This window comes from Channa argus, chromosome 16 (assembly GCF_033026475.1).
Source record: "Channa argus isolate prfri chromosome 16, Channa argus male v1.0, whole genome shotgun sequence".
NCBI classification, from domain to species: Eukaryota; Metazoa; Chordata; class Actinopteri; order Anabantiformes; family Channidae; genus Channa; species Channa argus.
In genome coordinates this window covers 2,312,407-2,328,193 of record NC_090212.1, presented here as the reverse complement: position 1 = coordinate 2,328,193, position 15,787 = coordinate 2,312,407, and the positions used below count along the sequence as shown (strand labels likewise).

At 39.8% G+C, this 15,787-nt stretch overlaps 1 protein-coding gene across 1 annotated transcript in view; it reads left to right on the top strand.

Annotated features, from left to right (window-relative positions):
* The window catches only part of ccdc88c (coiled-coil domain containing 88C), a 36,665-nt gene that overhangs the window by 9,914 nt on the left and 10,964 nt on the right, over positions 1-15,787 (top strand). Inside the window, exons 5-27 of the mRNA XM_067479004.1 lie at positions 283-341; positions 1,298-1,381; positions 2,008-2,151; positions 2,407-2,639; positions 3,138-3,219; positions 4,642-4,800; positions 4,892-5,038; positions 5,773-5,923; positions 6,026-6,207; positions 6,317-6,454; positions 6,548-6,832; positions 6,944-7,741; positions 8,411-8,538; positions 8,642-8,783; positions 8,880-9,014; positions 9,160-9,321; positions 9,409-9,686; positions 10,365-10,490; positions 10,616-10,802; positions 10,967-11,112; positions 11,277-11,366; positions 11,825-12,132; positions 15,616-15,699. Coding sequence (XP_067335105.1) covers positions 283-341; positions 1,298-1,381; positions 2,008-2,151; positions 2,407-2,639; positions 3,138-3,219; positions 4,642-4,800; positions 4,892-5,038; positions 5,773-5,923; positions 6,026-6,207; positions 6,317-6,454; positions 6,548-6,832; positions 6,944-7,741; positions 8,411-8,538; positions 8,642-8,783; positions 8,880-9,014; positions 9,160-9,321; positions 9,409-9,686; positions 10,365-10,490; positions 10,616-10,802; positions 10,967-11,112; positions 11,277-11,366; positions 11,825-12,132; positions 15,616-15,699 — 4,248 coding nt within the window. The remainder of the gene's footprint in view (positions 1-282; positions 342-1,297; positions 1,382-2,007; positions 2,152-2,406; positions 2,640-3,137; positions 3,220-4,641; positions 4,801-4,891; positions 5,039-5,772; positions 5,924-6,025; positions 6,208-6,316; positions 6,455-6,547; positions 6,833-6,943; positions 7,742-8,410; positions 8,539-8,641; positions 8,784-8,879; positions 9,015-9,159; positions 9,322-9,408; positions 9,687-10,364; positions 10,491-10,615; positions 10,803-10,966; positions 11,113-11,276; positions 11,367-11,824; positions 12,133-15,615; positions 15,700-15,787) is intronic.

Below are 15,787 nucleotides of genomic sequence, written 5' to 3'. Positions count from 1 at the left end.
AATAAAACAAATCGAAAAACCAAATCTAAACACCACCTACAGTATTTTAAGAAAAGGAGAAAAATACTTCTATATTGCTCTACTATCAATGCAGGCCAAATAGAGACTCTGTAGTTAGCAGTTAAAGTTCTATATGTAACACAGCCTGAGGGCTACTGCTGCTGTCTCCATCGGTCTTTAGGTCGCTTATTCAGACCTGTTTAGAAACTTGCCGTGTGACTAGTGATTTCCTCTGTTCAACTTTATTCAGCTGTACAATTTTTGTGTTTTGCTCCCACCCAGCCAAGAGCATGGAAGAACTGAAAAGGCTTTTGTTGCTGATACTAGGCTGTGCTGTCCAGGTAACACACTCACACACACACACACACACACACACACACACACACACACACACACACACACACACACACACACACACACACACACACACACACACACACACACACACACACACACACACACACACCAGCTCACTGTGACACCCAATCTCTCCGAGGAAGTGCATTTATGTCTGCTCAGTTTTGCATGTCTGAGCAAAGCCGTTGAGTGTTCCTACCGATAAGGTGCAGGGTGAGTCTGCACGATTGAAAAAACACATGGAGTCATACAGTACGTTTGGTTTACTGCACATTCATCAGAATTATGAAGCTAAATGCTGAAGGAAGACTGTGCGTGGCTATTTGAACACATTCTGGTGATTTAGGAGAACTGCATGATGGATCAAACTGTCGGATATTAGCAAAAGATGCTACATTTTCGGAGTCTGAACCAGTGTAGAACTTTACAGAGAGTAAGCCAGAAATATGAAGTACAAATGTAATTTGGATACCGAAATTCTTAAAAAAGAGTCTAGTCAGTTTGTCTGTGTCCGTCTCATTTCCATCTCTCCCATACCTCTGAACCCAACTTACAGAATTTCATGTTATCCTTCCCTTGCACATGGCTGCTCCCTTTCTCACTCCCTACTTCCTAATTTCCCTCCCTTTCTCTCTGTGTCCCCTCCCTTTGATTCCCTCCCTGCCTGCACTGGTTCTACTGGTTCCTTGAAAAAGGAAGGTCAAGAGGAAGTGATGAATGGAAAGACAGACAGCAGGAGGGAAGGGTTTATAAAGGCACTTTAAAATGTTTGTATTTTAGAAAAGAACTTTTAACCAGTCCATTTAATGCTTGCAAGCCATACATGTCATGGCAAAATGCAGAAACATTAACCTATAGTTACTGGATTATTTTGATTAAAATAAAACTGCTTTATCAATGTGTCCTAATATAATTTCATCCTTTTTGTGTGTGTGCTCAGTGTGACCGAAAAGAGGAGATGATAGAGAAAATCAAGCTGCTAGACATTGAAACCCAGGCTGCCATCGTCTCCCACATCCAGGAGGTTAGTAGAGAACAATGCAGATTTAGTTTATTACCAGTGTGTTGATGTAGAGAACCAAAATGATGACAGTGGCGTCAAACTTGTAAGTTCTTAAATGTAAAGTGTGCAGGTTTGAGTCTTTTGGATGTACAGTATTTTAAGGTACTCGATATTCGTAAAAAGTGTTAACTTGTTGTGATGTCTGTGCATGCTCATGGTTGTCTGTCTTGCTTCTGAGTCCCTCTCTCCATCGACCTCCTCACTAAAAGCAATCATGACATGATATTTTTTAATTAACTTTTTATTTAAAGCAAATATTCTGTGTCCTAGTTATCAAATAGTAATATTTATTGATTTTGTCATTTTTCTATTTAAAAAAAATAAAAATAAAAATCCTTTAATTTTTAACTGATTCAGCAATCTGAATCTTACCATTTGGGATTTTGTAATCTCTTCATGACAATATTTTACTTCAGCCCAGCTGTGCCAGACAGACTAGTAATTTTCACTTGACTTGGATAATGAGTTTAGCCTAACAACTCAAGTGTTTAATATTTAGAAACTATTGAAAACACTCTAGTTATGCTCAGAGAAACCCACTGTATTTTTCCATCAAGGCATTTTATGTGTGTGTTTGTGTGTTGCAGGTCACTCACAATCAGCTGAATGTTCTCGACCTGTCCTGGCTGGAGGAAGGAGCAGAACTTCCACACGAAGAGCTGGAACCTTTGTCCCGTAACATGGCTATGTCCCTACAGCAACTGATTGACCAGAGAGACAAAGCCAGTGAGGTACCCAGACATAAAAACAAGAACCATTGCCATGCTGATATTTTATTAATGCAAGATTATTTTGGTTAAATATGTTTTGATTATTGTAATAATTTTTCTGCAGATATGTATTGCCCAAATGTGTGTGTGATGGTGCTTCATAGTTTTATCCACAGTAATGCATGAATGCATGCATTTTTATGGGAAGTATCAAATAATGTGTGAATGTTTAAATGTAATTTATTAAAAAAAAAAAAAACACCAACTTTCGTCTAGGTGATCCTGGATCTGACCCAGGAGAGGGATTACCTGTTTAGTCAGCATCCTCAGGAAGGGTGCAGAAACTTGGGGTTGGGCAGCCTGGAACGCGGGCATGGTTTGGGAGATGTGGGACTGAGTAACGGAGGATTGGCAGCATCTGTGGCAGGGCTGAATAAAGAAGAGAAACAGCATCTGTCTGTGGAACTCGCTGATACCAAGGCCAAGCTACGCAGATACAGACAAGAACTGTGAGTCTGTTAATTAGATAAAACTGTCAAAACTTGGGTATTACACATGTGACTTATACACAGTGACTAAAAGTAAGATCAATCTCATACTTTACAGTCCTAATAGTGTTTCATGGCAAACAAATGTCCCAGTTTGATTTAAGGAGCATCACACTGTGCAGTTAACCACCAAGGGTTTTGGTGGTCTCAAGACTAAACTGGTAATATAAGAAGCAGGTGGAAGGCGTAGGTTATTATGTCTAGTTAATATAGCATATACTGTAATCACACAATGAAACCATCTGGAGGTTTGGAGGTTAAGTCTGCAGTCCCACTGTACACACAACTAATCACAGTCAGTATGAAGAACTTACAGTCAAGTAAAATAAAGACTTACAGTCTGAGCAGTTTACTGTGTTCAGCTTAACTATGGGGTGAAGCTGATTAAACAGCATAATGAAAGATGGTTAAACATTTCATTTAAGCTACTCTGTTATTTATCTGTGTGTGTGTTTGCAGGGAAGAGAAGACTGAGCAACTGATGGATTCAAAACATGAACTGGAGGGTCTGGATCAGGAGCTACAGAGAATGAAACAAGAGGTCAGGACCTGCTCATTAAATAGTTTCAGATCTGTTTGATTAATAGCACCCCCAAGGGTTGGCCAGGGTTGGCCAGGGTTGGCCAGAGCCCCCCTTGGAAAACCTCTGGCCACCCCAGTGACCATATCAACTCTGACTGGGATGCACATTGTTTAATTTACTGAACGAACTTCCACAGGTCTTCAGTTGTTGAGTATTAATCTATCAGACCGTGCTGATGAATAAGGCAGATATAATTTTATCAGAACAAATTCCTGCGTTCTGGTTGGATACATTATAATTTACAAGGTAGGGAGCTGTTGTCCTTTGTCATTTGCAGCCACATTGAAGCTGCTTCCCATGCAAAATGTAAGAAATGTAAGTTTACTCTGTTCACAATACCAAATTATATTTTCAAAACATAAAAATGGGGGAAAATTAGCCAAAAGAAATGAGGAAATATAGAAGAAATAAACAGGAAATTTAGATGAATAAACATCTGGTGATGCTAGTTAATGGTGAGAGAAAGCTGAGAGGAAGTAAGCAGAGTTTTTGGTCTATGTGGCTTATTTGTGTCTAGTTCACCTGCTGCAGAAAATAACAAAGTTTAAATCTGCTGTTTAATTCCTGGGATATGAACGCGGAACATGGATAGCCATGTGCTGTTTTTTTTTTTATGATAAATAGTCATGTGGAGCGGGTGCAAGAGAGGTGCATTTTTTTAGCGTATTTGTTTAAATTAGAGAAGAGTAAACATAAAAGAATCAGAAATACTTTATTAATGACCGAGGGGACATTGCATCTCAATTCTTCCCACATACAGTAATGAAGCGTATCAATAAAAACTAATAAACTCCCAAGGCTTTTGTCTAAATTAAAGTCTACATAGATAAATATTTTGGCAGAGTTTTGCCATTGGTAGTGCAATGCTCACGTTGGTCTTAATAGCAGCCAAATAACTTATGTTTTACTGATGTTAGTTGCCTTTAACAATTGCATGAGCAATCTCTCACTTACTCAAGCTTCATGACAACAGAGATTGGCACTGTAATAATAGTTGGTGATAAATTATTTTTGACTATTATAAGGATACAGATTACTGACTACTTACATGCACTTAAGAAACCACTTACTGGCTCAATCTCGCATATACATGGAGATTGATGCAGGGCTGAGACACACAGAGAGACACCTCACGGAGACTCCAAAGCACAAATGATATGTGTTTATTAGACATTAATCTTTTTTTTTTTTTTAATATGCCTATTTTGTAGCCATGGCGGGAAAGTCTCTTTACCATGGCACCATTTCTGTCAATAGCACTTAATTAGACCTCATTACCTTTGCTCCTTTTGCCTCTTCTCTATGTTTGGTTTAGTCTATCATTACACAAAAAGTTAGGTTCATTAGATGTAATTATGTTATTATATTTGTGTGGTTCAGAACCAGTTGCTCTCTTGTGAGGCTCGTTCAGTCCGAGTGTACCGGGATGAAGTGGATTCACTGAGAGAGAGAGCGGCAAGAGTTGACAGACTGGAGACTGAACTGGCCAGATGCAAAGAGAAACTCAATGATGTTTACTTCTACAAGACCAGAGTGGAGGTACTTTTGAAATGCATAAAGTTTACACCTGACACGCAATATGCATACAGACTGACTTGAAGTGTGTGTGGGGGGTCATTTGGTCATTCAGGAGCTTCGTGAGGACAACCTGACTCTGATGGAAACAAAGGTGTTGTTGGAGGAGCAGCTGTCAGCCTCCAGAGCACGTTGTGATAAACTGCACATGCTGGAGAAAGACAACCTGTTACTACGAGCTAAGATACAGGACTTGGAAATGGTACTACACTAAACCTGTGTGTTATTGTTGCATACAAGTATATTTTTGGGTATTTGTGTTTTTTTTTTTTTTTTTACAACGGCCAACTGTTTCCTACCAAAATGCGCACACAGTTGGTATTTTAATATGTAGATTTAACAGTCTGCATTAGATTGCATTGAAGTCGTAGAGGGACCCAGGGCTACTGGAGAGGTACCTTGTTGACATGGCGTGGTACACGCTCAACATGTTACTTCTATCATTTTAATTGACAGGCTGACACAGAGAGATAGAAGCTATGCAAGCTCACAAACTTTAAAGTCACCAAATAACCTTTACTTACTTCAGGCAAAGTTCTCAGTCGGCCAGATTCATATGTTCTTATCGAACGTCCTGCAGATTTTTTCTAACACAATCATTGATAATGAAGTATAACAATACAGTAATTAAGATCTAAAATCTGTTGTTGCATCAGGCTTTCACACAATGATGGACCTGCAGCATATGTCATAATAAACGAGTTTACTTACCCTCTACACGGTGCCTTATGCCTTTAAGCAGCGTTAGTTCCAAATTATTGATACCATTAGCTTCTTCATACCATCTGTCTGTATATGCATTTTGTTGCATTCCTTTACCTGTTTGCTTCTAGGATTTGAAAATGTTTTATTGCTGTTTGCTTATTTTGGTGTGTGTGTGTGTGTGTGTGTGTGTGTGTGTGTGTGTGTGTGTGTGTGCGTCTGCGTCTGGACCAGGAGAGGGACAGTGAACGTCAGAGGCTGGAGGAGCTGGTAGAGGAGAACATGCTGCTAGAGATTGGACAGAAACAGAGTATGAATGAGTCGGCTCACCTAGGCTGGGAGCTGGAGCAGCTGACCAAAAACAATGACAACACTAACACAGAAAGTAAGGTTCCCTGTCTTTTAAGCTTGTTTTCTGTTGTTTATGTGGCCAGAAATATGGGTTTCTATCTTAGGTTTTAACCAAAGCATTTTCCCTTTGCTGCAGCTCGTAAGTCATTGGTCCACGAGCTAAACGAGTGTGTTTCTAGTCGAGTGTTGAAGCTGGAAAAGGAGAACCGGGAACTGCAGGCCTCTATAGAAAGACTGAAAGAGGACAACCTCATCCTACAAGAAAAGCAGCTCCACATCCAGGAGCTGGACAGAGAGAATAAAAGTCTCAGCAAAAAGGTAAGAGGCTGCGATACTTGAGTACTATTAGTATAGAGAAAGTATGAGAAAGTATACCTATGTGTTACTTGGAACTATTGGACCTTTTTGTCTATTTTTTTGTTGTTAGATGGAGCATCTTCAGGGCTTATTGGACCAGGAGAGACTGACAAATCAGGATATGGAGTCTCTGGGAGAGGAACTTTTGAAGGAAAAACAGAGTCTGGAGAGAGAGATTCACACTCTGAGGGCAGAGAAGGACCAACAAGTAATTAACAAACACACTCAGCTAAAATATTTTTAGGTAAGAATTTAAAATGATTTTTTTTTCATGATTCCCTTATTTGCTCTGCCCAATCAGGTCTCAGAGTTGGAGAGTGAGAAGCAACACCTTTCTGAGGCAGTGGCATCCCTTCAGGAGCGAGCTCAGTCAAATAGTGAGGCGAGAGTGCGTGAGGTGGAAGCACAGAACCGTTTACTGCACCAGAACATTACTGAGACCAGTTCTCGATTGGCTAGCGTAGAAATGCAACTCAAAGTAGCCAATGAGGAGGCAGCAAGGCTGAGGGAGAAGGCAGATCGGTGCGAAGAGGTAGAGAGAGATGCAGCAAAACTGGAGCGGAGCAGGGACACTTTAACCAGAGAAGTAATAATATTACTAAAATTAATACGTTTTGAAATTATTTACTATTTCCTCTTTATTATCATTGGTAGAAGAATACGTCTGTAAGGCACAGTTCTCCTATTTTGCCTACAGGTGGCATCCTTGCGTGCATGCAGCGAGCGGTCAGATACTCTAGAGAAGCAGGTGACCTGCCTGGAGCAGGAGGTGCACAGGCTGATGCGGGAGGCAGAGGATGCCCAGCAAGAGCTGCAGCGACTCACGAGGCAGGAGGTGGAGAATAGCCTGCCAACAAAGGAGAACTTGGACCTCCGCTGCTCCCTGGAAAACTTGCGCTCCTCATCGGCCCGCCTGGCCACCCTACAGGAGGAGCACAAGGAGACGCAAAGGCAAACACAAGAGCTGCAGAGGAGGCTGGAAGAAGTCATAGAAGAGGCACAAACTGAGAGGAAGAGGGCAGAAAGGATTGAGCTAATTGTAGCAGCTCTGACCCAGGATAAACATCGTTTAGAAGAGAAAGTAAAGAAGAGTAAAGAGGACAGGGAGGAAATTCAGAGAGAGAAGAGTGAGATGCACAGCAGAGAGGAGGAACTTAGGAGGGAAGTGGAAGAGCTGAAGGAGGAGAAGAGAAAGAGAGAGGAAGGTGACAAGGAAAAGAGAAGGCTCCAACTTGACCTGGAGCAGTCAGAGAAAAGCAGGAAGCACCTAGAAAAGGAGAGCTGGAGGATCAGAAGCCTGCTGGAGGGTAAAGAGACAGAACTGGAGGAGAAAACCAGGCAGTTGGCTACATTGGTAAAGGAAGGGAAGGCTCTAAGTAAGGAAGTGGACAGACTGAAAGAGGTAGCACTCAAGGCCAAAGAGATAGAGAGGGAGAACAAGGAGCTCCAGAAACGGGCAACTATTGACAAAAGAACTCTGGCTGCTCTGAGGGAGGTGAGAAGAACAGTTTTTTGAGATGATTCATTAGTTTTGATACATGGCTGTTTTTTTCAGCAGCCAATTATTCATTTTAAATCTATATATTTTGTCATTGTTTATCACTAAATTTAATTTTTGGTAGGAAAGAAGCAAAGCAACTAACTACTTCCTAATACCACGTTATAAATATATACCATGATAAATCTAGAATCTGTTCTGAAGCTTTTTTACAGTACATGATGCAGTTACCTCAGTTTATTTAAAGAAATATGCATGTTTAATGAACAGTGCTTTGTAGCGTATCCGTGCTCAACATTGGTTTTCCTCACTTGATATTGCACGTCATGTGACTTAAATATTGTTCATGTGTACCAAGCAGTGATGATGCTCAATTGATTATTGTGAAGCCCTAGTACGTACAGTTCCATGGCAACAGAATGAATTCCATTTGCTGGGGAAGCTTGTGTGATTCATTTGAAAGCTCCACAACAGCTCTGAAAATTGATTACAAACTGATAATACTGTTGACAGAAACTATTACCAAGGTCCAAAATGAGCTTGTAGCCTCAACATAATAGTTCTTACTCTGATGTGAATTTTATACATCTGCTTGGAAATACAGATGTAGTTTCATTGTCGTGTGTGTGTGTGTGTGTTTGTGTGTGTGTGTGTGCGCGCACGCAGGAGCTTGTGTCAGAGAAGCTAAGGGTTCAGCAGCAGAGTGTTGAGTTGGAAAGTCTTAATGAAGAATTGGAGAAGATTGGCTTGAACAGAGAAAAACTACTGCAGCAAGAGCACACACTGGAGGACAGGTAACCTTCATGTATTCATGTTTAAGTCTAGGACCACTAATCTCATTACAGTAGTATAGTAATGAAAGCTGAACCTCACTTATGTCTTCTGTTTGTATGTCAGCAAATACAAGCTGCTGGAGTCCCGGCTGGAGGAAACTGTGCAACAGACAATGAAGATTAAGGAAGAAAAAATATCCACGCTAGAAAGGAAACTAGAAGAGAGCAACAAACTCAACACCAAGCTTAATGCTGAGCTCGCCACTGTAAGGACATGTCTGCTCTGAAATTTCCCCACATTTTGATTTGGTGTCATCAGAACATTCTTAACACATCTGTACTTGTTTCTGTGTGCTCTTCAGACTGTGTCTGCCCTGTGTCAGGAGAAGGAAGAAAATCACAGCACTAAGCAGCGCCCAGGTGGTGACCAGGGGCACATGTCAGCCACTGCTGAGCTGCTACGAATCAAAGATCATCTAATTGATGTAGAAAAGAGTGTAAGTATGTTTAACCGCTCAGGGAAAACCCCAAGGTGTAGCTCATGCTTATAAAATTGTATAATTTTGTTTTTATGTTGACCGCATATGTACTTATTCACGGTGTAATTGTAATTAAATGTTTGTGGTGTGTCATTTTCTACAGAATGCTTCCCTGCAGACAGAGAGCAGTCTACTTAAGGAGCAGCTCAAACAGCTGGAGAACCAAAACAATTCTCTAAACAACCAGATGGCAGGTCTGCAGCGACACACAACCACTTTACAGGAACAGAATTCAGGGCTACATACACAGACAGCAAAGCTGCAGGTATTCAGTGAATCATCAAGTATATTGTTATTCGTTATGGCTGTTTGTGGTGTTGTTTTTAAATTGTCAATTTATAATCACTCTCAGGTTGAGAACTCCACACTGTCCTCTCAGAGTGCATCTCTCATGGCCCAGAATGCTGTGCTGCAGGGCCAAGTCACTGCCTTAGAGGCAGAGGTAGAGTCGTGGCAACGGCAGCGTGAGGAGGCGTGGCGAGCTCGAGAAAGCACGCTCAGTGACCACGAGCGTCTGCTGAGCGTTCACGAGCGGCAGGCACATGAATATGAGCAGCTTATCAGCCAGCATGCTGCAACAAAAGGCAAACACCGGGCATTAGAGAATGAACACAGAACACTTCAGAGCAAGTAAGTTCACAACTTAGAACATAAAAATCTACTAACTCTGCAGAGTTACAGTAGTCTTTCATTAACTTTAACTTGCACGTGCCTCAGAAAACTGAAGTAAATATAATCTGAATTGCCATTGAGCAAATTTATAGAAGATACGCTCAGTAATATACTTTTGTTCTAAAAACCCATTAGTCGACTGTGTGTTATGTTATGTTTAAATGTGCCATGTTTTTGTGTTGAGTCAGATGACAAGCACTCGCTTCATGAGCAGTTCATCAGCTTTATAAGAAGGTGCTGAAGTGTTAAGTAGCTATAAATATGTGTTTTAGTTATAACAAAATCTGGCCCATCTAGGAGCTTTACTGTAGTTGTAATTACTATTTAGTAATATAGTTTTAGTAAATTAAATACTTAGGCAAAACAAAATGTACTGAAGTGGTCTTTAACAGACATAAATGATTTCAGAAATTCATCAGATGCTCTTTCCAAGAAACAAATTGACACAACCGTGCTCATCTTATACCTTTCAAATGGGCAAAGCATGCAGCCTCTGGCCTCCTCATGTGGGGAAAAAAGTAGGCAATACCCAGCTACAGGGTTTCAAAGTTTTAAGTAAACATTGCTACATGTGGCACTATGACGTAGCTACAACCCTTTCATACTGTGTGTGCCTGTGCCTGTCTGTGTCTGCAGGTATTGCCTTTTGCTGCAGCAGCAAGAGGGACGTGACCAAAAAGAGAAGGAGGAGCTAACCCAGGAGATCCAAAAGAATCGACTACTACAGCAACAGAATCTACAACTGCAAACAGAAGTGGACAGGTAGTTTGGAGCACAGTTAGCTTCTGATATTTAAACTATACGAATTGATCACCGGAATTTTCTAATAGTGCCCCAGACATCTTTACTCCTTATTACTCATTAGGCTTATTCTACTCCTGTCTTAGATTGACAGAGAACCTCTCACATCAGTCAGAGCAAAGTGAGGGTCTCCAACAGCGAATAAATGACCTCAAGAGCTCATTAGGCTCTGCCCAGCTGGAATTGAGCCGATCAATTGCACGATACGATTTGCTGATGGAGCAGCACCAAAGTCTGGATCTCAACATGACTAAACTAGACAACCACTGCGAGGTAAAACGGGCTTTTTATTTTACCACAAGTACACTACAGAGAAAAAATGGACACCATGGCAGTGTTAAAAGCCCTCCAGTTTTCTCCTGGGCAAACACGTGTGGGTCATCATGTCGTTATTTTCCTATCCTGACACTAGTGTGTGCATGTTTGTGTTTTTTAAGCTTTTGAGTCGACTTAAGGGGAACCTGGAAGAGGAGAACCATCACCTCCTGAGTCAGATCAACCTACTCAGTCAGCAGAACCACACGCTGCTAGAGAGGAGTATGGAGAGCAAAGAGCAGTATCACCAGGAACAAAAACTGTACATGTAAGTGCACTTTTAGCTACACAATATACAACATCTGTACTTAAGTAGCATACTGTGCGTGACTATTATTTATGCAACCAATAATGCAGTAAAAGTTGAGAGTGATGACTAATAATATCTTGGTTTCTTTCCTCCTTTCGCTCTGCCTGTCACTCTGCTATTAGTGATAAGCTGAATGCTCTTCGTCGTCAAAAAGAGAAACTAGAAGAGAAGATCATGGACCAGTACAAGTTCTATGACCCTGCACCTAAAAAGTAATGCTTCTCTCCTTAACAACAACTCAATTGTAGCATTAGACCCGGTTGACAGAACTATATACTTATCTCAATATAAAATATTTCACAATCTAAAAAATTTGACCTTGTGCTTTCAGTGAGGTTTGTTAACAAAATGCAGATTACGTCACATAAATTAAGCTCTCGCTACAAAAGGATATGTCATTCTTCAAAGGACAGATGGTTTTGAGTTTGCTCAACACAGCAGATGCTTTTGCTCTTATATGACACAGAACTATTTTCAATGCAAAAGAAATAGTGTGGATCATAAGTTGTAATGGTACAGAAAATGTAAAATGATTAATGTGACTGTCAAAAATACCACGACAGTTTCAAAGCATCGTCATTAACATCACCCAGCCTAAAATGTAAAATAGTTGTTATTATTTAATTTGCTTGTGTTTTTTATGATTGGATATAATTTTGTGTGTTGTCAGGAGGAGTCAGTGGTCTGGAGCCAAAGCTTTAGCCAAACTGATAAAACCCCGAAAAGAGAGCAGCAGAGAGAGAGGTGGCAGTGAGCGAGACAAGGATGTGGGCAAAGACAGAGAACGAGCAAGGAGTGCCCCTGATATCCCCCTACCTGCCCCACCCCTTCCTATCCCCCCAGAGAACCTTTCCCCTCATCTCCAGCGAACGGGAAGTGACTTGCCAGATGGCAGTCACATCCACAGTAACCACAGCAACCACACTAGCAGCCCCAGCATTGGACCCCAGAGTCCAGCAGTGACACCCATCAGCAGAGGTAAACACACTACAATATTCACACAGTGCCATGCTTAACACATCCAAGAAACCTCTTCATTTAACATTATAAATTGCAGACAAGAGTGTCAAGGACATTTACACATATTCAAAATAAATACTTTTTACTATTTAAATACTTTTTTCCATTTTGATACTGGAGGAAAAAGAAATTAAATAAGGTTTGCTCTCTGTCTGGCATTGTAGATAGGAAATGCATTATTTGAATGTAACATTCTGAAATGCAAACACAGTGAATACATTTTAATTAACATTTTGCTACAAAAAAAATAAAGCTGATGAAAAACATAAATTTAAATGAGGTGTACCTCCTAGGTTTCTGTCACAGAGGGTGCTGTTGACATTCACATAACTCACATTACTTCTGTAACAAACCTCTACATCCAAAGTAGAAATATTAATAGTAATTATATATTAATATTAATACTACCCTGAGGTACCAGGTTTCCAATAACAAAAAAATTGTTCATTTTCACGAAGACAGCCAGAGAGACTTTCACAATGACCTGACTTAACCTTATATTTATCTGCAGTGACACATTTATTCTTGTGTCAGCCCAACAAATCGGCACACTGAAACTATACTAAAAACTTGTCATTGTTTTAGATGAACAGATAGTCCTTTTAGAGAAAACAGCATTTGTGAATACAGCTAGCTTGCCAAGACACAATGTTGTTTCCCTTTTGATATCACTACATTTGTTGGGTCTAGTAAGTTGAGATCCTTGGTCTATGTTAGCACAAATAAGACCACATTTTGTAGTTTTTTTTTTTGTTTGTTTTTTTGGTTGATTGTATCAATGGAAAGTGCATCACTGGTTGTTACATTTAAAGCACATATTACCCATGTGTATCATTAGCTTTTTACTGAAAAATTTAATCCAGGTTGTGACAAGGGATTATATTTGGCTGCACAATACATACTGCTGTCATCATTCTGTCCTAATAGAAGAACTGAGTTCTAATGCATGCTACTAAAAGGTTTTTGTTTCCTTTTCCACGGGTTTTCATTGCTCTACTTTTAAATTAAGATTTCTACTCATGGCTAATCTCAATTCCCTCTTAGTTCCAAAACCCCTTTAAAAGGATAGCTTTGGTCATTTCATAAATGGATCCTATTTTTAACATTCCTTAGACTCTATTATTGGTCTAGTAATGATTTAGTATTAAACATAAATATCTGTCAGTCTGCAACTTGAATTAGCTTGTCTGTTTGTGCCATAGACCTCTGTTGTTGTCCAAAACTATAAAATTAGTCAAACCAACACCCGCATTCTGTTTCTTTCAAAAATCTTGTTGACCCAATTGTTCATAATGGTCATAATTTTGGACAGTGGTCTGAAAGTAAGTTCGTTATCAGGCATTCACAAGATCGCTTGTGGAATTATTGGGCATTATTTTTAGCATTTGGGGACAGAAACCTGTTACCCAGTAGAGCAGTGTGCCTGGCTGATGAGTGCTGAATCAACAGAGGACTACAGGACATACTAGTTAAAGGTTCCAGACTGACCAACATTATAGTGAGTATCATTGTTAGTTTTAATGTCTGTATAGCAATTGTTAAAAATGGTAAAATACAGAAAATGACCCGCCTTTGGTAGGTAAGTTGAAACCTATGCTAATCTTGTTAGTTGTTCTGTTTTTCTCATAGATTAGATGTGTCTGTAGTTTTTATTTTATTTACTCTGCACTGAGATTTTCCCCATTAGCCATACTTTGTTTTAATTCAGAGTAGAGGTCAGTCTTGAGTCTAATGCATGATTGCTAAACTACAGAAATCTGTTTCATTGTTCTGTTTGGATGGGCTTTCTTATTTCACACACTTTCAATTGCATACTTTTAACTTCTTAACCAACTATTTTACGATTTTACTCATTATTTTTTTTTTATCATTCTCTCTTCATTTCTTTATATCTCTATCCTACTCTCTCCCACTCAGTTTCTTCTGCCCCAAAGCGCTTCAATTTTCTCCGCAGTAAAAGTCAAGAAAAGCTCCTCCCCTCCCCCTCCCGACCCCCCCTCTCTCTCACCAGACGACTGCGATTTTGGTCTTCCTCTGACGTCATCACTAGCCAGTCAACCTCAGCCAACGAAGTTTTCTAACATCTTCTTCATCATCACCATTTTTAACCTAACATTATCATTATCACCATCATCATCATTGTCACATCAACCCCAACTTTCAGTGTTGTCACTTTTACTAAATGAACACTCTTCAAAAACACTAACACCAGTAAACACTGCCCTGTCTTCAGTACAAATAAACATGCAGAGCAACACAGATGCATGTTGCCGTTGTGACCCTACCAGTATTACTTGTAAGTAGTGTATGTAGAAATGTCTTATTTATTGTTTGTGTTTGTGTTTATGCTGTTTCCCAGCACATGAGGCTTGGCTTAATTCTGCACATTCTTGAAAAGTTGTTTTTGAGTCATATCTGATCAAAACTGTGTGTGTGTGTTTGTGTCACACCTCCCTTTTTTTTAATATTTTCAATCTGACATATATGTGTCAGTGCAAATTGATGGCTGCATTAAGTGCTTTTCAGTCTGTGCGGATTTATAAGTTATTTTAAGATGGATCTGTCTAGATCACAAAGCTTTGCACACCAGCAGCCTCTTCATTCATTAGCGCTTACCAGTAACCAAAGCAACCACATACTGCTTATTTGTGTTTGAGTTTGTGCCAAACTCATCTGTCTGCTGCCACAAATATTTACCTACCAGTGCACTGTTTGAAATATTATTTTTTTTCAAGAACCAGAGGGCTAAGAGTTTTCAAAAATCTTGAATCACTGATGTAGGCTTTTTCAAAGAAGGATTATAACTTTTAAAATGAGAAAATACACAATTAAAATTTTCTCTGTACAAATGAAAAGCTTAGTTTAAAATCAATAATGGACACCCTGTTTTCAACTTATCTGTGAGCTTTGCTGCTAAAATCTGTCGTGGTATGAGCAGATGCTTATGGTGCTGTAGTCGGTGAATGTAAACAATATTTTGTCCAACTGTTACATTCTGTTTTTACTTGGCACAGATAACAATCTCAGAAAAAGGAAAAGTTCAGATCTTATATTCTTAAAACACACTTAGTCCATTTACATTCACAATCTCAATTTTTGGTTCAGTGCATCATCTTTATACTGGCTTGGTATTTAGGTGATTCACTCTGACACAGGGTTAAGTCAAAGCAGCTTAGGTGGAATGAAGTAATAAAATTTAGAGGGATAACCACTAATGTAAGAGTGTGGGCCTGAATAATATTCTACAGTGGTGTGTAGCTTCCAGTCCGTTTGGACCTGTTAATGGATTCTTAATGTTCTGCTTGGCTTTCTTGGTACAGTAAACTAATCACACCTGTCCTGCATCCCCGCACCACTGCTCCATTTGATTGTATGTCACATGGTAACACTATATGTACACAGACTCAAAGAAGTTGTTAACACACTCTGATTGGTGTGCAGGTTTGACTGACAGGAGCCGAGGAGTTTATCGCAGCAGTACCCCAGGAGGCAGCGGTGATGGTGTCAATGGTGAAGATGGACATGGTAATTAATACATTATTGGTTATTAACCATAATATTATTAAGAATGACAATATAATAGGATAATAAACAGTTCTGTAATGGTAATTTT